The 23538-nt window shown below is 46.5% G+C and overlaps 1 protein-coding gene across 1 annotated transcript in view; it reads left to right on the forward strand.

The window, feature by feature from the left end:
• The first annotated feature begins 7860 nt into the window (after positions 1-7860).
• Positions 7861-23538, forward strand: part of FKBP9 (FKBP prolyl isomerase 9) — a 125307-nt gene continuing 109629 nt past the window's right edge. The window contains exon 1 of the mRNA XM_030204458.1: positions 7861-8257. Within this exon, the coding sequence (XP_030060318.1) occupies positions 8031-8257 (227 nt within the window). The 5' untranslated portion in view covers positions 7861-8030. The remainder of the gene's footprint in view (positions 8258-23538) is intronic.

Here is a 23538-nt window from a genome sequence, read left to right on the forward strand (position 1 = left end):
AGGTTCTCCTGGAATGCAAAGACAAGATATGGCAGACCTCTTTCATCTGGGTTACTGGCTTTAAAAACACTGGAAGTTAAGTATGTTAGTTCTCTGCAATGCGCCATTCCAACTCTCTAGACTGGCTCTTCACCCACGAACCTTACACATCTAAAACAGCTGCTTATTGGATCACTAACATGCATCCTACTCCTTCAGTCCCCCTGATTCTTTTTGATACTCTCATCCATCCACTTTTCTCCTTCCACTATTTAGGTGTAATTCTTGACTCTTCTCTTTCTTTCAAACACCAGGTGTCACAAGTGATTAAAAAAGGGCTTTTATTTATTTATTATATTTGGACCCCACATTTTCCCACCTATTTGCAGGCTCAATAGTACCGTAAAGGCGTTCGCCAAGTCGGTTAATAACAAATACAAGGTTATATTGTGGTCGAATGAGATAGGTGTGTATCAGGCACCATGAGGGTCGAAGGGAATGAAGATTGTATATTCTCCTGTACGATCATTGGTTATGTGGTGTTGCTGGGTGTGGGGGATTATGGTGGATCGGTGGGGTAAGCCTTTTTGAAGAGATTGGTTTTTAGTGATTTCCTGAAGTTTAGGTGGTCATGGATTGATTTCACAGCTTTTGGGAGTCCATTCCATAGTTGTGCGCTGATGTAGGAGAAGCAAGTTGCGTAAATTGTTGTGTAATTAAGTCCTTTGCAATTTGGGTAATGTAGGTTTAGGTATGATCGTGATGGTCCGATTGTTTCTGGTTGGTAGGTCTATGAGGTCTGTCATGTAGCCTGGGACTATGCCGTAGATAATTTTGTGGACCAGGGTGCAAATTTTTAAGATGATCCGTTCTTTGATTGGGAGCCAGTGCAGCTTTTCTTGGAGGGGTTTAGCACTTTTGAATAGTGTTTTACCAAATATCAGCCTGGCTGCTGTGTTTTGGGCAGTCTGGAGTTTTCTTACGAGTTGTTCTTTGCATCCCGCATAGATTCCGTTGCAGTAATCTGCATGGCTTAGGACCATTGATTGTATTAGGTTTTGAAAAATTTCTCTCGGGAAGAAAGGTTTTACTCGTTTTAAGTTTCCACATTGAATAGAACATTTTCTAAATTACAGAGTTTACTTGGCTCTCAAGGGTAAGGTTGCGGTCGAGTGTGACGCCGAGTATTTTTAGGCTGTCTGAGGTAAGGAGGGTATGTCCTGGGGTGTTTATGGATGTGGGTTTGTACTTGTTATGTTGAGATGAGAGGATGAGGCGGTGTGTTTTTTCAGTGTTCAGTTGCAATGAATTTGCCCGAGTCCTTTTGGCTTCACCGCCTGTGCTCTATTAGTAAAATCCTTGATTTTCCTTCCCTTCACACTCTCCTTCATGCTTTTATCATTTCTCAAATTGATTACTGTAACAGTTTCTATGCTGGTATTTCTCTAATTAAATCACGTTGCCTCCAGACCCTTCAGAACTCAGCTGCCCTTTTACTTTTCCATGGCAAGAAGGCTGATCATATTACCTCACTTTTTTTTTTTTTGCAATTACACAGGTTACCCAATGCATATAGGTCTTGGTTTAAAATTCTCATCATTACCCACAAGGTTCTGCATACCAGAATTCTTTCTTACCTCTCCTCTTCCATTATTCCTTATACACCTTCCCCTTTCCTTTGCTCTCTGGATGCCCACCACCTGGTTCTTCCTTTCCCTAGGTCTACCCACTATGAGTCCACCCAATCCTCTGCTTTTTTCTTCTTAGCACCAAACCTATGGAATGACCTCCCCCCCCCCCCCCCCCACCCTCTGAGATCTGACCTTTCCCTCCCATGCTTCAAAGCTGTACTTAAGGCCCACTTTTTCAAGCTTACTTTTAATGTCTCCCTTAATTGATCCCTCTGGCAGTGGTGGCCTGTTGCTGACCCAATACCCAGTTCATCAGTTATTTTAATTTAATTTTATTGTTACTTTATTTTTGGAATGAATGTGTGCTTTCTTGGAGTGCTTGTTTCCTTTCCTATAATTGTAGTTCTTTTTTTTTTTTTTTACCTATTTTATATTAACTGCTTTGAACTTTTTTTGTAAAAGCGGTATATCAAGCAATAAATAAACAAACATAAACACAAGTTGCTAGGATTTGACAAGAGCCAGCTCCCACATCAATCCATAGTTGTTGAATTAGTCCTGAAGCGGCACAAGAGTTCCCAGCTTCATTCCAACACACCTCTGGGTAAGAACCCAAAAAAGGGAATGGGACTTGATATACTGCCTTTCTGTGGTTTGTGCAACTACATTCAAAGCGGTTTGCATAGTATATACAGGTACTTATTTGTACCTGGGACAACGGAGGGTTTAGTGAGGGTTAAAGAGCTGCAGTGGGAAGATCAAAGACTGCTGCACTAACCATTAGGCTAACCCTCCACTCCACCCTGCTGAACCAAGATACGGTTGGCAAGAGGATCTTCCAGATCTTAATGCTTAGCTCCTGCATCGTCACTCACTAATTTCAAATCATCCTATATCAAGAATTTATCTTGAACAAGATCAAGAGTGACCTTCCATTGCTTACCAAGGAAAAGTAGGACTTCCTCTCCCCACTAATCCACAACATTGAAGACTATGGAAAACACCTCTTCAGGTCTGCTTTTGATGCCTTTGACATATCCTGCTGCATTGCCTTGGTCTCTATCATAGGTCACACTGCCTATCCTGGCTCCACTCAATAGTGCTGCAGGAAGACACCCCCTGCTCCAGAAAGAACCAATTTAGAGTCAAGGTCAAAGAGGCTGTCAATGCCATTAAGGACCACTGCATGACACTACAGATCCTCTCTTCAGATGGCTTTGGTTGGACCTCATCTTCTAAAGGGCATCATGACAGTCACATGTGCAAAACATTCTCCAGCTTGTGATCCTATATAATAATTCTCATCTCCAACAGGATGTGCCTGGGACTGTGCCTGCCGGAAGTGGTCTGCTAGGCAGGCACGCACTGACGTCAGTGACAGACAATTTGGCAAAGCAAAACAATCTGAGTGCTGGCCATTAGGACACAGGGTTGATAGGAGAGTTTTAAAAGACTGAAGGAACCGAAAGTGTTAAATGGTGGGAGGGGGGGGGGGGGGGAGTTCTGAACGACTGAAAGACATGAACATTTGGGAAAGGAAAACAATCTGAATGCTGGCCATTAGGACACAGGGTAGATAGGAGAATTTTAAAAGACTGAAGGAAACGAAAGTGTTAAACTGGAGAAGGGGTAGGGGGGGGAGTTGTGAACCACTGAAAGACATGCAAATTTGGGACAGGAAAACAATTTCAATGCTGGCCATTAGCACACAGGGTACACAGCAAAGTTTTAAAAGACTGAAGGAACCGAAAGTGTTTGGGGGCGGGGGGGGGGAGGGGGGGGGAAGTTCTGAATGAATGAAATGAAAATTTACGAGGAACACAATCTGAATGCCGGGCATTTGGACACAGGGTAGATAGGACACTTTAAAAATAAATGAAGGACGTGAAAGTGTTACATCTTGGGGGAGGGGTGAGGAGGAAAGCGGTGGGGTATCCGGATACTGGGCGTTAGGGCCACGGGGGTACATAGACTTTTGAAAGCCTTAAGGAATCCAAAGTGTGGGAAGGAGGAAAAGGAGGGGAGGGAACGGGGTGAGGGGCATTAGGAACAGGGGAGGGGGCCCTGCCACACACTCTCATTCTCACACACACACTGTCACACAGACAGTCTCACTCTGTCACACACCCGCACATTCACTCTGGCTCTCTCTCTCAAACATACACACTCCCAGGAAAACCTTGCTAGCGCCCGTTTCATTTGTTCCAGAAACGGGCCTTTTTTACTACTGTTATATATTGCTACCAAGATGGCAACAGAACAACTCTGAACATTACAGTACCATCTTCCTCAGAGAAGACAAAAGAGGGATTGGAGATGCCAAAAACATTCCCAGCCTAAAAAAAAAAACAGAGCCAGAGCAGTTACCAATTAACCACATTCCTGTGAGGGGGAGGGGGGGCTGGATCAGGTACTTTGTGAATGTGTGGTGTCAGATCACTACTATCTAAAGGGTGCTCAGCATCATTAAGGGGGAGGGGTACCTCATCCATGTCTAACACCTGCCCTCCCAAAAACCACCACCTACGAACAACCCCGAAACTCTATCAGATTTACAAGTTTTAATGCAATCAGGAGTTGCGGATTAACTTCGGCTTCTACTCCCAATACTTCCTTACCTGCAAGAAAGATCAGGGCTACTGATCCATCTTGGATCTCCATAAGCTGAAGGAATGCATCCACAAGGAACTGTTCTTCATTCTATCTCATCTCCAACCTAATGACTGGCTGCCTCTCTAGATCTCCAGGATACATATGCATATGTAGTGATCCACCTTTCTCAGAAGAAATACTGGAAGGACACTATCAGTACAAGGTCTTTCAGTTTGGCTTCTTGCTGGGTCCATGGGTATTCACCAAGTGTGTGGCAGTTGCAGTGAGGCACCTCTTCAAACAAGAGGTACGTGTTTTCCCATACCTCCATGACTGGCTAATTGTGGGCTGCTTGCCTAAGGAGACCCAAGCCTCGCTCCATGAGACCATGTCCCTTATCCAGAACCTCGGCTTCCTCATAAACATCAATAAGTCTCGCTTGTCACCAACTTAGGTAGTGAAATTTATCAAAGCAGACAACTGTACAACCAAGACCAGAGCATTCCTACCATCCACAAGGGCTAGCACTATCATCTCCCTCACACAATGGTATCTCCTCCAGCAGGACTGTTCAAGTCCACACCCTCCTACATTTCCTGGGAACTATGTTGTCCCAGCCACCAAACTCCACATACAATTATAGTGGTACCTGAGCCAGTAATGGAATCAACACACCCAACCATTGATTCACAAAATTTCAATCAACCCCTCCATCCTCAGAGCTCTCAGACAACCTCACCACCATCAAACTGTTTCAGCATCACCAGTGCTAGCTGACCATTACCATAGGTGCTTTCAAACATGTCTGCACATGGAGGGGGGGGGGGGGGGGGGAGGGGATGTGGATTCCCATATATCACATTTTTTTCTGTATCAACATTTTGGAACTCAAAGCTACAGGCAAGTCTTCAAGCCATGGACTGCTGGGAAGACCATCCTTCTCCAGGCAGACAACCTAGTTGCTATTGTTCTACATCAACAAACAGGGCAGCATGGGATAATTTTCTCTCTCTGCAAAGAAGCCTGCCACATTTAGAAGTTTTCCTGCTCCATCGACTGTCTCATCCAAGCCACTTATCTGCCCAAGGAACTGAACGTCCTGTCGGACAACTTGAGTCTGCAGTTAGAGCCTTATGTTTAGTCCCTCAACCACATCACCATAAGGGAGTTACCCCATCAGCAGGAAATGCCCTCCATAGTCCTGTTTGCCAGCAAGTTCAAAGCAAAATGTTCTACCTTCTGCTCCAAATGACCTTCTCTACACCAAAATGCCTCAGACACCTTTGTGATCCCATCTACTCAGGCACTGCTCTATGCATGTCTCTCCACACCTTTGATAGACAAGACCCTTCAGAAGACACTGATTCTTGTTCCTACAATGCCTGTCCCTCTTACTCATAGGTTTGGCTACCCATCTCAGCAGATCTCATCTCATAGGACAGGGACGTCACACTTCACCACAATCCTCATTCCTGAGTGCTAACTGCCTGGATGTTGAAAGGCTGAACTTCAAACCCAGCATCACTCAAGTATTGCTGGCCTCAAACAGACCATTGTTTCTAATGTTCTAGATTTGGTGTTCCTCCACAAAGCTCAACTATTGTTTCTGCTCAATATCCTCTCTCCAGAAGAACTTGTTCACCCTATCCAAGGGAGGCCTCAGGGCATCCTTCATTAAGTTTCTTTAGAGCACTATTGCGGGCCCATCATGACCAATTGGAAAACAAACCAATCTCCATCCACATCCCTGGTGTCCAAGTTTATGAAAGGCTTCTCAAACCTCAATTCACTAGTCAGACTACCACCCCCATCCTGGGATCTCAGCATCATTTTACAGCAACTCATCTTACCACCTTTTGAGTTGGTAACAGATATTGCCATGACATTCCTTTCTTGGAAAACTCTACTACTACTACTATTTAGCATTTCTATAGCGCTACAAGGCATACGCAGCGCTGCACAAACATAGAAGAAAGACAGTCCCTGCTTACAATCTAATAGACAAAAAATAAAGTAAGATAAGTGAAAGCAGTTTTGTTCATGACATCATTATTATTGACAGCACAGATTTGAATGCTTTTTCAGATTGGATAGGAAGGGAGGGTCAGCTGTATGCTTACTCCGTAACACATGGTTATAAGGCACTACAGCATTAAACTGAGCACTGCATATTAAAAAACATTAAAAAATCATATATGACACAAGTTATATGTAGAAGTTTCTGGTGCAATTGATACATTCAGTTTAATTACCAGCGTCAGCTTGTTTTCATTAGATCCCTAATTGATAATTTGATTAAATTTTAACTGCCAGACCCTCGACCATTCTTCTAACATTCGGAGATCCCTTCTCATTGTTTCTACTCCCTCCAGGGTATCCACTCTATTGGCTATTTTCGTGTTATTCACAAAAAGGCAAACCTTTCCTTTCAACCCAAGTACATGCTCACCACCTTGGCCCACCTGCACTCCATGCCCTTGAAGGGCATTTACAATGCAGCCACCTGGTTTTCCATCCACACTTTTGCTAAACACTGCTGCCTTGATTGGGTATTCCAGATGTCCAACTCATTCATACTTCCTGCAACACTGGGATGGACTGGTTCATCCTACCTCAGCATAACAAGGGACATAAAAATCACAAAAGCACAGGTGTATCCAGTCCCCTTACCTCTTGGCAAGGGATGGGAGTCACTTACATATGTCGGACACATCCTGCTTGTCCTAGGAGAAAGCAAAGTTATTTACCTGTAATAGAAGCTCTCATTGCACTGCAGAATAAGTTAGCCACACAACCCACTTGCTCCCCCTGGGCAGATAAACCATCCCTAGCTAGGGACTGAGGCAAGAAGAGGGGTTGCTTTGGCTTGCTCAGCAGGGGTACCCATGCTGAACGTTTTTTTTTTTCTTTCTGAGCAATTGGAGAGCCTTTTTATCCAATTGGAACTGAAAGATGACAACACCTACATGAAGTTGACATTACAGGTAATTTCATTGTACCCTTGTAGCTTTCTGGCTCAGCCTCATCAGTATGGTCCTGGCTACCACTATAACGCACCTGTCAAAAGTAAGTGTCCCAGACAGTGTCTTATTTATGTGAAGGGGGCTACTGTCCTTGTAAAGCAGGTCACTGAAAAGCAGAGGTTTTGGGTGAAAACACAGCGATCTGTTCTTACTATGTTAAACTTGTTCACAGAACAATTTGTATTCGTTAGAAAATAAAAATGAAATAAAATGGACTCGCACAAATCACACGTTCGTTTCTTGGACATTAAAAACCTCCTCTTTATTCAGATCTGGAAAAACTGTTGTTGTTTTTTTTTAATTTGTCTGTGGGAAGGGAGGGAGTAAATAATATAAAGGGCCAGGCCATGTGCGATAGCTTAAGTATTTTTTAATGTAAGAAAAACAGCACATAACAGTTTAAAGCAAGGGAGACGAAAGAGCTGGCAGAAAGTACTGCCGGAGTCTGATCGAGGCTGTTCAAGACTTGCAGAGTGGGTGCACAAAGCTCCCCCTTCATTTATTCGCAGCACAGCCACGTATGAATCCCTGCAGACCCTGCCTCCATTCCAGGCCAGGGATGGATATGGAGAAGGAGGGCTCACTGCTGCCCCTCCTTTCCCGTAGGACACTAATCTTTTTCTCTCTCTGCTTTTCCACGTTTGCAGCCCCCCCCCCCCTCCCCTTCTCTCCTACGAAGCTTCCGCAACAGCCAGCGTGTTATAGTGCAGGGAAAGGGGTGACTTGTCTTCAGCAGGAGAGCGGAGGGGGCAGCGCAGACGGCGACTTCCTTTGCACACGAGCGGGAGGCCACTTCTGCTACTCTATGGCCGCAGCCTTGGGGCCGGTGCTGGCGCTGCAGGCCGTGTGCCTGCTGGGCAGCTTCGTAGCGGGGAACGATGCGCCCCCCGTGCCGGGTTCCCCCGCCCCCAGCGAGCTGCACGTGGAGCGGTTGGCGGTGCCCGACAGCTGCCCGCGCGCCGTCCAGATCGGCGACTTCGTGCGCTACCACTACCAGGGCACCCTGGCCAACGGCAACAAGTTTGACTCCAGGTAAAGGCTGCGTGTGCGTGCGCGCGCACATACAGGGGCAGTGGCCGGGGAGGGAGGGGCTGTCGAGGAGCGTCTTCGGACGGTCTCGGGAGAGATGGTTTCCTAGGTCTTGAAAAATGTTAGATTCTGCACGGGGATAGGATAGATCAGAAGGCGTGTTGTCTTTCTGCCAGGTCTGGAGATCCTAGAACGGAAGATGTGAAGGCTGTCGGAGAGAGATGCCTAGTAGCTTTAGTCTCGTTTCCCTAAAACTCACCTCTTCATTGCTGCTTTCGGCACCTAACCTTTCGAGAAATATAGTATGCCCTATCAGTTCGACTCTACACTTGTCTCTTAGATTGTACACTTGTCTTTAGTTTGTACACCTGTCTTTTAGATTGTAAGCTCCTTGAGCAGGGACTGTCCTTCCATGTTAAATTGTACAGCGCTGCGTAACCCTAGTAGCGCTTTAGAAATGTTAAGTAGTAGTAGTAACTGGATGCATTATAAAGGGCTTTCCTATGTGTGTTTTGATTGAACTGCTGCTGACTTTTTTTGGTCGGAGGAGGGGGGACGTGGGAAGGGTGTTATTGGGTTGTACATGCAGTGCAGATTTCTCAGATGGAGTTGGGGTTGGTCCTGCAGACTGCTGCAGTCCCCTATGTGTGTACACATTGTACTTCAGTTTGAGATAAGAGCTAACTTTTCAAAATGATTGACTGCAAGGCGTTTGGTTGCCCTCTAGGCATATCTTCAGTCGTAAGCGTTTGCACCCCAACAATAATGATCAACCCAGGACCACCACTCACAGAATAATCTGGGTAATAATGGGCTATTTGAAAACCTCAGTTTCTTTTTGTGGTTCTTAGCAACTTTTGTTCAGGGTTGAATGTAGCTGCTTTTGGTGCCGGACAGAAACTGCTGCCCTAGGCTACTGCCTAGTCCTGCCTAATGGTCATGTGGGCCCTGTGACTGGGGGTGCTAAATTGAACAAGAGTCTCACCTACCTGAAAAAGGTTAAGGAGTTTGCTCAGTATTATGGGTGCTGAAGCACTGGACCCACAGAGCTGGCACTTACACACGCTGGTGATAAGGGGGGGTATGCCAGTCAGACTGCCCTAATTGGTTTAGTAAAATGCAGTTTGGTTAGCCTGAAATCCAGTCATTGAACCACATGCATACCTGGTGACTCATTGGCTCACTTGCTGCTCTACACTCCCAAACATTATAATAGAGGCAGATTTCTTCATAGCCTTGGGGAAGAACTTTCTTTTTGTCTCTGTGCACCATTCCTTCTGTAAAACTTATTTGTGGAGGAAGTAGTGCTAGATGGAGTGGAGCCCTGGTCCTGCAATCTTCATGTCCTAGTTTTCTCCACCTTTTTTTTTTTTAACATAATGTTACCTTTGATATTTCTGGCACCAAGTATACAGATGCCCCCCCCCCCCCCACCCCCACACACATGGAGTTTCCACAATGTAGTGGTGTGTATTGGGGCAAGCAGAGACTTGATCCAGCTTTGGCATGCAGTAACTGGGGCCCTGTAGAGGGAGTCCACGTATTCAGCTCCATTTTCACATGAATGGTGGTGTCGGATCTTTAGTATGAAATTATAGTATGGGATGGGAACCACATGCTGGTTTTGTTTCTGTTTTAGTGCAGGGATCACCTCATCCTTTAGTTCTGAGCTGCTATCTGACATTGTTGACCCCCCCCCCCCCCTTTTATCACTAAGAGTAATTCTTTAAAGAAATTTCATACATTCTTATTTCCAAGAGAGTGGAGAATTATTGTTTTTTTTTTTTTTTTTTGCAGAGTGTGTTTCCATTTTCTGCAGAATGCAGAGGCTAATTTAAGGCTAGAAGGGGTGGTAGCAGTGACAGGAAGGTAACTGGATAAAGCTGTGTGGTTGACATGTTGTATCATTTAAAAGGTTATAACTGAAAATAATGCAACATAAAGATGACAATTTCAGAATATAATAAGTGAACCATAAAAGCATTCCAATAAGAGTCTTACAGGCAACGGGGGGGGGGGGGGGGGGAGCAAAAAACAGAGGGAGATGGATGGTTGATCAGGTGATAAACCAGTGCAATTTTATGCTTATAACGTGTTAGGAAACACAGGGGTCATTGCAGAAAGCTGCACATTAGAGCCTCTGACTGCATGGCTTCTAATGTGACCTTTCTGCAAAACATTGCTTGCGGGATGCAGTATTCAGTGAGCATGGAAATCACTGTCGCATACAGGGCAGTAATTTGCAGCTCATTGCAAAATGTCCCCTTTCCTGTCAGTACATGGGCGATAATTGGCTTACACACTGACAGGCAGGATGACATAAAAAAAAAACTGCGCTACATTGACTTCTGTCTAGTGGCCCCACTCGACTGGACCCTGTTGGACTCTCCTGCCCCTAACAGTAAAATAAATTCCCTGGTGTCTAGCGGCACCTGTGACATGACCTCACGACAAAACAAAACTGTCCGCAGGCCCCCTCCAAGGGCATACCTTTAAGTGGCGGGAGTAATGCCCACTTAACCCTCCATCACCTCAGGTACAAACTTAGGGGTCCTTTTCTAAGTGGTGGTAAGCACTACCGAGTGCTTCCTGCCAAAATGAACTTCCGTTTGGTGCCCTGCGGTAGTTCCGGTATCTGCACACGCTTCCCAGGTGCTAAAAAAAAATTTGTAGAGCCTTTTGTTTATTGCAAGATTTTAATTTAAACAAAAGTTCCATATCATCAAGCTGATCAATCCATAGACTGGTGGGTTGTGTCCATCTACCAGCAGGTGGAGATAGAGAGCAAACTTTTGCCTCCCTATATGTGGTCATGTGCTGCCGGAAACTCCTCTGTATGTTCTCTATCTCAGCAGGTGGTGGTCACACACAGCAGCAGCTCTGGCTAGGCCTCCAAGCCTAATCCTTAGGTTTTGTTGAGGCCTGGGGTTGAGGGCTCTTTTGAGCAAGTGCAAACCTGGTGGTGCCAGGTCCCTCCTTTTCTCCCCCCTCCCGCTGGCTCCGTTAAAAAAAAAAAAAAAAAAAAAAAAAAGAAAATTTTAAACGTCCTTAAAGGCGTTTATTTCGACGTTTATTTAAACGTTCATTGCAGCTACTCACTGGGACACCAGTTCGTTACAGCTCGGAGCGGCAAGCAGGTAGTTTTACCTTTTTATAGCGGGCAGGGGGTTCCCCGATTCTTCTCCTCGTGGCATATGGCGTCGGAGGGCGAGGGCGCAAAGGGTCGCTCCCCGGATCGCTTGAGCGCTTCTAGAGGGGATGCGGGGGTCTTACAGCCTGATTCGCCCTTGTTGGGTGACAGTTTCGTGACCGAGGAATGTCCCGGTCCTTTCTCCGGCGTGGCGGTTTTTCCCGCCATAAACGCCCATCCCCCGCTCCTCGCCTCCGCCATCTTGGCCGGCCACGCGGCTCGGACGGCTTCTTCGTGGGCCGCCCTTGAGGTTGGAGACATTAATGCCATGAACGCCCTTAATTTGGGTGACGGCACAAAGCGGCTAAAGTTAAGCGCCGTTCTTCCCGCGCGGCTCCTTCGCGGAGTGTCGCGCCGGACGCCATTTTGGATGCGCAGCATGTCTCTCCCCCGCTCTTGCGAGCGCCGGTTGAGGGTGCGTCTAGGGCTGTTGCCCAGGCTGCGGAAGTGCACAGTCTGGGGGGTTTCTCCCCCGAGTTTGTTTTGCTGCTGCATCAGGCTTTCCTCATGCAAAACGCTGCCCCTGCTCCCTCTTCTGGTAAAGAGGTTGAGGTTCCCAGAGGTAAACGCCCTCTGGTTGATTTCCAGGCCTTGGAGGACTTTGTCTCCTCCGATGTAGATGAGGGCAGCGTGTCTGAGGTCTCCCAACGGTCCTTTGCGGATTCCTTGGAGGAGATGGATTCCCGCTCGGATGGAGCGGATGACCCCTCTGCAGCGCGGCTTTTTAGCTCAGAGGATTTGCCCAACCTGTTAGTGCAGGCCATGGGCATTTTGAAGATTTCCTCTCCGGAGGACGTCTCTCCCTCAGCCCCTGTTGGCTCTGCCATTATGCTGGGGACGAAGCGCCCGCCTAGAACCTTCCACGTGCATGATGCCATGCACACCTTAATTTCGGCTCAATGGGATGTCCCGGAAGCGAGCCTCAAAGTGGCTAGGGCTATGTCCCGCCTCTCTCCTTTACCTGAAAGTGAACGTGAGGCCTATCTGTGGCCTACCGTGGATTCTTTAATCACTGCGGTGACTAAGAAAACGGCTTTGCCGGTGGAAGGTGGCACAGCCCTAAAGGACGCCCAAGACAGAAGATTGGAGGCGGCCTTAAGGTCGTCCTTTGAGGCGACTGCTTTAAGTTTGCAGGCCTCGGTTTGCGGTGCCTATGTGGCCAGGGCGTGCCTGACTATGGTGCAGCGGGCTTCCCCCTCGGATCATTCCTTGAGGGCTGATTGGCCGGCCCTGGAATCGGGCTTAGCCTATTTGGCAGACTTGCTGTATGTTGTCTTGAGAGCCTCAGCTAAAGGCATGGCTCAGACAGTCTCTGCGCGGCGGTGGCTTTGGCTGCAACATTGGTCTGCTGACCACGCCTCTAAATCCCGCCTGGCTTGATTGCCTTTTAAAGGCAAGCTGCTCTTTGGGGTCGAGCTGGACAAAATCGTGACCGATCTCGGCACGTCTAAGGGCAAGAGGTTACCAGAGGTCAGGGCTCGGGCTAGTACCCGTCCCGGTCCCTCCAGAGGACGGTTTCAGGAAGCCCGTCGGTACCGCCCGGGCAGGCCGGGCTCCTCTGCTCCCTCTTCCTTCAAGAGGAATTTCTCCCCTAAGCAGCATTCCTTTCGCAGAGACCGCCGTCCCGGAGCTGCTCCCTCCGGTCCTCCCCCAGGGTCTCGTACCCAGTGACGGGGCCTTGGTCCACGCCCCAGTGCAGATTGGAGGACGGCTGTCCTCGTTTCGGGGTGAGCGGACCACAGTAACTTCACACGCTTGGGTGCTGGAAGTCATCAGAGACGGCTACAAGCTAGAGTTCTGCCGACCCTTAAGAGACGGGTTTGTACTCTCTCCCTGCAAGTCTCCGGTCAAAGCTGTGGCAGTGCAGCAGACCTTGGACAACCTGATCCGCCTGGGTGCGGTCGTTCCGGTGCCAAAAGATCAGATTGGCAAGGGACGTTACTCCATTTACTTTGTGGTACCAAAGAAAGGAGATTCTGTCCGGCCTATCCTCGACCTCAAAGGGGTCAATCGGGCCTTGAAAGTGCGGCACTTTCGCATGGAGACTCTCCGCTCTGTTATAGCGGCAGTGAAGGCAGGAGAGTTCTTGGCTTCCTTGGGCATCAAGGAAGCGTACCTGCATATTCCCATCTGGCCTCCTCTCCAACGCTTTCTGCGTTTTACAGTCCTGAGACGACACTTTCAGTTCAGAGCCCTCCCTTTCGGGTTGGCTACTGCTCCGCGGACCTTTTCCAAAGTAATGGGGGTCATAGCGGCCTTCCTGCTAAAGGAAGAAGTACAAGTCCATCCTTATCTGGACGACTGGTTGATCCGAGCCCCCTCTTATGCAGAGTGCGGCAAAGCTATGGACCGGGTAGTTGCTCTTTTGAGCTCCCTGGGATGGATCATTAACTGGAAGAAGAGCCAGCTGCGCCCGACTCAGTCCCGGGAGTATCTGGGAGTTCGATTCGACACCCAAGTGGGCAGAGTGTTCCTGCCAGACAATCGGATTGTCAAGCTTCAGGCTCAGGTGGACTAGTTCCTAGTAGCCTCTCCTATTCGGGCTTCGGACTACGTGCAGCTGTTGGGCTCTATGACGGCCACGATGGAAGTAGTGCCCTGGGCCAGGGCTCATATGAGACCACTACAGCTATCTCTGCTGTTGCGCTGGACTCCGATGTCGGAGGATTATGCTGTGCGCCTTCCCTTGGACCCAGCAGTGCGCAAGCCGCTGAGCTGGTGGACGCAGACAGACAAGTTGTCTGCAGGAATGCCTCTGGTGACCCCGGAGTGGATTGTCGTCACGACAGACGCCTCTTTGATGGGCTGGGGAGCTCAATGCTTGGGAAGGACAGCGCAGGGGCTCTGGTCTCCTGCAGAGGCAAGTGGTCTATCAACCTCCTGGAACTCAGAGCCATTCGGTTGGTGTTATTGGAGTTCATCCCGGTACTGGTGTTGAAGCCTGTACGGGTCCTGTCGGACAATGCCACGGCTGTGGCCTATATCAACCGCCAGGGAGGTACCAAGAGCGCCCCTCTAGCCAAGGAGGCTATGAATCTATGCCAGTGGGCGGCAGCGAACCTGGAGCAGCTTTCAGCGGCCCACATTGCCGGAGTCATGAATGTCAAGGTGGACTTTCTCAGTCGCCATACTTTGGAGCCCGGAGAGCGGCAGCTATCTGCTCAGGCGTTCTTGGACATCACGAAGCGCTGGGGCCAGCCGAGCCTAGATCTGATGGCGTCATCGGCCAATTGCCAAGTGCCGCGCTTTTTCAGCAGAGGACGGGACCCTCGATCCCTGGGAGTAGATGCTCTTCTCCAACAGTGGCCGACACAAGAGCTCCTCTATGTGTTCCCGCCCTGGCCCATGTTGGGCAGGGTGCTAGACCGGGTGGCAAAGCATCCCGGCAGGGTAATCCTGGTGGGCCCGGATTGGCCCAGACGTCCCTGGTATGCGGACTTGATCAGGCTCTCAGTCGACGATCCTCTGCGGCTGTCAGTGGAGCAGGGCCTGTTACATCAGGGTCCCGTGGTGATGGAGGATCCCTCCCCCTTTGGGCTTACGGCCTGGCTATTGAGCGGCAGCGTCTGAGGAAGAAGGGCTTCTCAGACAAGGTCATCGCCACTATGCTAAGAGCGAGGAAGCGCTCTACTTCTACTGCTTACGCCAGGGTTTGGCGTATATTTGCAGCGTGGTGTGAAGCAGGCTCACTTTCTCCCTTCACTGCTCCAATTTCTTCAGTGTTGGCGTTCCTGCAAGAAGGTCTGGAGAAAGGCCTGTCGCTCAGTTCCCTTAAAGTCCAGGTAGCGGCTCTGGCTTGCTTCAGGGGCCGCCTGATGGGTGCTTCCCTGGCTTCGCAGCCAGATGTGGTGCACTTTCTCAAGGGAGTTAATCACCTGCGCCCTCCTCTGCACTCAGTGGTGCCTGCGTGGAATCTCAACCTGGTGCTTAGAGCATTGCAGAAGCCGCCTTTTGAACCCTTGTCAAGGGCATCTCTGAAAGACCTGACGTTGAAAGCAGTCATTTTGGTGGCTATCACTTCAGCCAGAAGAGTTTCCGAGCTCCAGGCGCTCTCATGTCGAGAGCCTTTTCTGCAGTTCACTGAGGCAGGAGTGACTATTCGCACAGTGCCTTCCTTCCTGCCCAAGATTGTTTCTCGCTTCCATGTGAATCAGCAGCTCTGTCTCCCTTCCTTTCGTAGGGAGGTCTACCCAGAGGAGTACTCTGCTCTTAAATATCTGGATGTGAGGCGAGTCATCATCAGATACTTGGAAGTGACCAATGATTTCCGGAAATCGGATCATCTGTTTGTCCTGTGTGCAGGTCCTCGTAAGGGTCTGCAGGCTGCTAAGCCTACGGTGGCAAGATGGGTCAAGGAAGCCATTGCAGCGGCTTATGTGGCCGCAGGGAAGGTGCCGCCTATCCAGCTGAAGGCTCACTCCACGAGAGCTCAGGCGGCCTCGATGGCAGAGGTCGGATCCGTCTCCTTGGAAGAGATATGCAAGGCGGCAACTTGGGCTTCGGCTCATACATTCTCCAAGCATTACCGTTTGACGGTGGCTGCACGGGCGGAGGCCCGGTTTGGAGCTTCAGTGTTGAGGTCAGGGATGTCAATGTCCCGCCCTGGGTGAGTACTGCTTCGGTACATCCCACCAGTCTATGGATTGATCAGCTTGATGATATGGAAGGTAAAATTATGTATAATCATACCTGATAATTTTCTTTCCATTAATCATAGCTGATCAATCCATAGCCCCTCCCAGATATCTGTACTGTTTTTATTCTGATTGCATTTCAGCTGCAAGTTTAGTCTTCAGTTACTTCAGAAAGACTTCGTGTTCAAGTTTTTTCACTTGGATTCTTCAAGAGTTGAGACGAGTTTGTGTTACAGTGAGCTGCTGCATTCCTCTCCCCCCCGTTTTACGGGGCTGGATTGAGACATAAATTCTGCCGGCACTCCCTCCCGCTTCGTGCGGCTGTAGGGCAGCTTTGTACCCCTCCCGCTTCGGCGGTGTTGGGGTCAGCTCCTCCCGCGGTTGCGGTTGCAGGATAAGCCAGATCCCCCCGCATCGGCGGGTGTGGTGTCCCTCCCCCGCTCCGCGGGGATGAGCTGGACGGATTCCCCTCCCCCACTTGTGTGGGGATGAGCTGGGTTAATTCCCCTCCCCCGTTTCGGCGGTGGTGAGCTGGGCAGAGTGTCCCTTCGTGGGTGTAATTCTCTAAGTGCTGAGTCCTGCGGATGGAGCTTTGATATCGACATACTGAGGAGTTTCCGGCAGCACATGACCACATATAGGGAGGCAAAAGTTTGCTCTCTATCTCCACCTGCTGGTAGATGGACACAACCCACCAGTCTATGGATTGATCAGCTATGATTAATGGAAAGAAAATTATCAGGTATGATTATACATAATTTTACCTTATAAAGGTGGAGGCATTACTTTTTATGTACGCTTTGAGAGTATGCAATATAATAAAATATGTTTCAGAAAACAAAAATTGAAATGCAACAATTTGAATAAGTCTGTACCTTCCTGAGTCAGTGCTTGATGGAAACACCATACAGCTGCAGGACCGCAGAAAACAAACACAAATAGGAATGGAGGGGTGGTAGTCCCTGATGATTTTCAGAGGACTGTGTTCGTGAGGAACTGGCTAAACTAAAGGTGGACAAAGTGATGGGGCCAGATGGCATATATCCAAGGTGGTTTGTGTTATTATGAAGTTACATTGGTTTAGGAAGTCCGTGAAGGATTTATTGTTGGTATTCTGTTTTTTTAGGTGCAAACTGATATCTCCTAGTAAAAGGATGTCAGTGAAGTTGGTGCAGATATTTGTTATGAAATCTATTAAGTCATCTTGGACCATGGACCAGCAAACTGGGGGACAGTAAAAAAAAAAAAAAAAAAAAAGTCCACAGCATAATTGACCGGTTAATGTTGTGTTTGTGATTTTGCATGCCAAGACTTCGATTGTTGGGGATATGTGTTCAGTAACATGCTCTGCTGTTAGGGAGGATTTAAATACTAGGGCAACCCCTCCTCCTCCTTTCTTTTTGGTTCTGTTGATGTGTATTATTTTATATCCTGGTGGGCATAGATCGAGCAGTACTGGGTTGTCTTTAAGGTGCAACCAGGTTTCTGTTATAAACAGTAGGCCTAGGTGTTCATGTTCAGTCCAGTCTCTTAAGTATTGCTGTCTTGTTGACTACTGACTTCGCATTTATATAACCTATCGGAATCGGGGTATATGTGCCATGTTTAATGTTTGTGTTCTTAACAGTTTGTAGTTGTCTGTGTGGTTTGACTTTTATGACGTTGCGGTTGTTTTGGTTGATATTCGGAGATTCGTCTTTTTGCTGTTGATTATCATTTTGGCATCTGGGTTGTTGGTGGGGTTGTAATTTGGTTCTTCCAATCGTTTGTCAGAGATTAGTACAGGGATGTTTGTACCATTTGTTATGTGGTGTAGTTTGTATCCCAGTTATCCATACTATGATCATTTGGTATAGTATCCGTGTTTTTATGTTTGCCATTTTAAGTTTGTTGAGGCATGGATTGGTAATCAGCAATTTTTTTTTTTTTACCTGGGTGATTTCCTTTCAGCCTGATTTGTTTCCATGTGGGACTTGGGTATGATGGTATGTGATGATCTTAAGATGGCCAAACAGGTAAAAAAGGCAGTGGTGAAAGATAGAAGGATGCTTGGGTGTATAGGGAGAGGAGTGGCCAGTAGGAAAAAGAAAGTGATAATACCCCATTTTAAGACTCTGGTGAGACCTTGTTGAGAATATTGTGTACAATTTTGGAGACCGCACTTTCAAAAAGATATAAACAGTATGTAGTTGGTCTAGAGGGTGGGTACTAAAATGATCAATGGTCTTCATCATAAAGCATATGGGAACAGACTTAAAGATCTCAGTTTGTATACTTTGGAAGAAAGGCAGGAGAGGGAGTATATGATAGAGACATTTAAATACCTATACAGCATAAGTGCACAGAAGGCGAGTCTCTTTCAATTGAAAGGAAGCTTTGGAACGAGGGGGCATGGGATGAAGGTGAAAGGGGATATACTTAGAAGTAACCTGAGGAAATACTTCTTCACAGAAAGGGTGGTGAATTCGTGCAACAGTCTCCCAGTGGAAGTGGTGGAGACAAAAACTGTATATAGTTTGGCAAAACAGGGGACTTAAGTCTGTGGTTTATTATGTGGCAGTATGACACATTTCCTTAGTGTATTTCTCTTGTTTGGCCAGCAGGTGGTGTCTATTATCTGCTTTAAAGCTGTTGCAGAGGTGACTATTTTCCTTTCAGCTTAAACCCTGAGGAAAAGTAATCTGCACTTCTATTGGCCAAATACTCCTCAGTGTAAATGCTCTGGGCTCTGATTGGTCCTGAAGTTCAAAATCCAGCCAGTATATGCTGGAAATCCCCAAGGTTGGCAGGTCTGCGGGTTTAAATTGAGCGGCTTTTAAAAAGCCACGTTGTAGTGATTGGGCGCTTTTCTGGGGCTTCTATTGGTCCAATTTAGTCCAATAGAAGCCCCGCAGAGGCTGGGTTAACGATGTCAGGGGCGGGGTTAGTGACGTCGGTGGCTATGTCGGGGCGGGGTTAGTGACGTCGGCTACTTTGGGGGCGGGGCTGATGACGTTGGGGTATGTCGGGGGCGGGGTTGATGTCGGGGGCGGGGTTTAACTTTGTGTGGGTTTTGGACTGGTTTTGGGCTCGTTTGGGTGGGGAAAATTTTTTCAACCCGGCAACCCTGGAAATCCCCAGTCTCAGAGAGAGAGAATGGAGGGTAAAGATCTCTGCAGTGAGACCCTGTTCAAAACCTGTGAGCACTTATTTTCCTGAACCCCCTAGGTACTACTCAGGTAGTTATTTATTTATTTATGACATTTATATCTCACATTATCTCAAATAGGATTCAAGTTCAATGTGGCTCACAGAACCGACAAGGCATTCTGATTACATAGAACAAAGTAGATATATATACAAAATTGATAGGATGTGAATATGGACAGAGTTGTTGTTATTGCAAGTTTTATTAAAGGGTTAGTTATTTCTGTTGTTGGAGGTAGATCTTATCAAGTGAGTTTTCTATACGCCGGCTGCAAAGAGCAAATACTTAAAAAACTCCAGACAGCCCAGAACACGGCAGGCAGATTAATATTCGGCAAATCAAAATACGAAAGTGCAAAACCCCTACGTGAAAAACTACACTGGCTCCCACTCAAAGAACGCATAACGTTCAAACTTTGTACCCTAGTCCATAAAATCATCCATGGTGACGCCCCAGCATACATGTCAGACCTAATAGAACTACCACCCAGAAACGCAAAAAAATCTTCTCGCACATTCCTCAATCTTCATCCCCCCAAGTGTAAAGGCTTGAAATACAAATTAATGCATGCATCAACCTTTTCCTATAAAAGCACACAGCTCTGGAACGTGTTGCCACGCAACCTGAAAACGGTCTATGAATTGACCAACTTCCGCAAACTATTGAAAACTTATCTCTTCGACAAAATACATCACAAAGATCAACACGTGTAACTGCACAATCTTTAATATATCCAGAAATGTTCTTTAATGTCCTTTGCTTTAAAACTATTATGTATTTCACCACCATGTAACCCCAAAATGGTCCTTTGGTCCTGGGGAACTGAGGAACTGAGTTCGATTCCCGGCACAGGCAGCTCCTTGTGACTCTGGGCAAGTCACTTAACCCTCCATTGCGTGCCGCATTGAGCCTGCCATGAGTGGGAAAGCGCGGGGTACAAATGTAACAAAAAAAAATCTCTGTAAAACCAATTGTATATTCTCTTCTATCTCCAGCATCCATGATGAATTGTAAGCCACATTGAGCCTGCAAAGAGGTGGGATAAATGTGGGATACAAATGCAATAAATAAATAAATAAAATGGTTTATGAAATATGAGATAGTCTTTAGTTTGATGGAGTTGTTTGGGCAAAGAGTGACCTAGAGATGGGAGTAACTAGTGAGGTAATTAAATTTGCTGATGACTCAAAGTTATTCAAAGTTGTTAAATCGCAGGAGGATTGTGAAAAATTACAAGAGGACCTTACGAGACTGGGAGACTGGGCATCTAGATGGCAGATGACGTTTAATGTGTGCAAGTGCAAAGTGATGCATGTGGGAAAGAGGAACCCAAAATATAACTACGTCATGCAAGGTTCCGTGTTAGGAGTCACGGACTGAGAAAGGGATGCTAGGAAAGCAAATAGAATGTTGGTATTATTAGGAAAGGGATGGAAAACAAAAATGAGGATATTATTATGCCATTGTAACGCTCCATGGTGAGATCGCACCTCGAGTATTGTGTTCAATTCTGGTCGCTGCACATCAAAAAAGATATAGTGGAATTGGAAAAGGTGCAGAGAAGGGCGACAAAGATGATTCAGGGGTTGGGACGACTTCCCTATGAGGAAAGGCTGAAGAGGCTGGGGTTCTTCAGCTTGGAGAAAAGGCGGCTGAGGGGAGATATGATAGAGGTCTATAAGATAATGAGTGGAATGGAACGGGTTGATGTGGAGCATCTGTTTATGATTTCCAAAAATACTAGGACAAGGGGGCATGCGATGAAGCTGTGGTGTAGTAAATTTAAAACGAATCGGAGGAAGTTTTTCTTCACTCAACACGTGGTTAGACTCTGGAATTCGTTGCCGGATAAGGTGGTTGGGGCGCTTGACTTAGCAGAGTTTTAAAAAAGGTTAGATGGCTTCCTGGAGGAAAAGGACATAAAATGTTATTGAATGGACGTAGGAATAATCCACTCTTTCTGGGATGGGCGGGACGAAATGCTTGTTCTTTTGGCCGCTGTCAGAGACAGGGTGCTGGGCTCGATGGACCCTTGGTCTGTCCCAGCATGGCGATGCTTATGTCTTATCTGGTTGTACTTTGGTATAAAAATTCAGTATTGTGGATAGTTTTATATTTGAGTTTATTACATTGAGGAAAGTGTAATACAAGAAAGTCTCTGGATGATTTTTTAGCATTGCATGTTGATAGCTCTATAAGATTCTGCATGTAAGATGGGGATGAACCATAAATTATTTGGTGGGTGAATGCACATAATTTGAAAGTAATGCGTGAACTGATCAGGTAGCCAGTGTAGTTTGAGTAGAAGCAGGGTCGCTTTGGAGTAGCAGGTAGCTTTAAGTACAACACAAGCTGCTGTGTTTTGAGCAGTTTGTAATTTGTAAAATGTGTAGTTTGTTTTATTGTTGATACCAGTTATTTTACCTGTTATTGTTAGCTATTTGTACCTGTTTTTTTCACCGTTCACTGATCCACTGATCCACTTTTCTGATAATAAACCTATTAGTTTATTAGCTCTGTTGTCCTGGACTGACTAAGAATCCTGGTGGTTTGTGTTTTTGATCTATGAATGTTTTCAAGGAAATTGTGGGACCCCTGGGATTGTGGCTCCTGTGTCCTTAGAAACCACCAGGGAATTAACTTGCGGGTGGGAGACTCGCCCATAGGCAAGAGAAAACCCAGTGTGGTGGGATGAAGGGTGTTCCAGTGTAGAACACGTACACAGGTGCAGGCGGGCCTAAGCAGTGCTGGACTGGATAGGCCATATGGTCTTTATTTGCCTTCATTTTCTATGTTTCTATGGAACAGGTCTCCACCAACTTTGCATGCTTAGTATTAGACCATTGTTTACAGTACTGTTCAAGCTCACTTAGGTTCCATAGGGAGAATTTATGGACAGCAGATTTTTGCTACAGATTTTCAATTGGATTAAGGTCTGGGCTCTTACTGGGAGGACACTCGAGGACATTTCTCCTTTTCTTCACCTCTCCACTGACGCTTTTGTTGCATGCATCGTGTCATTGTCATCCTGAAAGGTGAACTTCATCCCAGTTTCAACTTTCTTGCAGAGAGCAGCCATTTTAACTGAAGGACTTCTTTTTATGTTTCTCTGCTCATCATCCCTTCTCTCCTGACATGCCTGAGTCCCTGCCAGTTACTTCCCTATAACATACTACTGCCACCAACGGACTTCCCAGGAGGGGATGGGACTCTTAGGGTGATGCCCTGTTAGAACATTTTGGCCAGAAAGAAACCATTACCTGTTTTTTTTTCTGTCAGACCACAAACATTTTTATTATGTGGCTGTGTTATTTTGTTTACTTCAAGCAGGGTTTAATGTGACCTCTCTTGAGTGATTGCTGCTGTCTTGCCACTCTACCATGGAGATGGATTTGTGGGGTACTGCTTTGATCAGTCTTATTTATTTATATATATTTATTTCACAGTCTATTAATATGAGTAACACAACTTCACCATGCTTACAAAAATTAAATATAATAAACTCCAAATAACCATACAATTATCAATATTAAATATACTTTTTTTCAATATGAAATGACTATATCAAAAATTTAAAATTTCTATAACTCAACTCACATTTATCAGCTCTCATTCATACTTCCTATCTAAAAAATCTTACATACTAAACAAGCACACACAGTTGTACTCATAACTTGCTCAATATCCAGCAGATGTATTTATAACAATATTTATTTATTTTTTACATTTGTATCCCACATTTTTCCACCTATTTGTAGGCTCAATGTGGCTTACATAGTACCGGAGAGGCGTTTGCAGACTCCGGTGTGAACAAATACAAAGTGATGTTCTGGTAAGATAAAGTTAATGTGGCACAGCCACATTAGGGAATCGTAGAACGGAAGAGTTGTGTTGTGTACATTACGTGCTTTAGTTTGGTTGTGTTGCAGAGATCAGGCATTTAAGTTGGATCGGTAGGGTATGCCTTTTTAAACAGGTTAGTTTTTTGTGATTTCATGAAGTTTAGGTGGTCGTACGTCGTTTTCAAGGCTTTTGGTAATGCGTTCCACAGTTGTGTGCTTATGTAGGAAAAACTGGATGCTTAAGTTGATTTGTATTTAAGTCCTTTGCAGCTTGGGTAGTGCAGATTTAGTTAAATTCGTGTTGATTCGGATGTGTTTCTAATTGGTAAGTCGATCAAGTCTGTCATGTATCTCGGGGCTTCACAGTAGATGGTTTTGTGAACCAGGGTGCAGATTTTGAAGGCGATGCATTCTTTGATTGGGAGCCAGTG

Source organism: Microcaecilia unicolor, chromosome 1 (genome assembly GCF_901765095.1).
Source record: "Microcaecilia unicolor chromosome 1, aMicUni1.1, whole genome shotgun sequence".
NCBI classification, from domain to species: domain Eukaryota; kingdom Metazoa; phylum Chordata; class Amphibia; order Gymnophiona; family Siphonopidae; genus Microcaecilia; species Microcaecilia unicolor.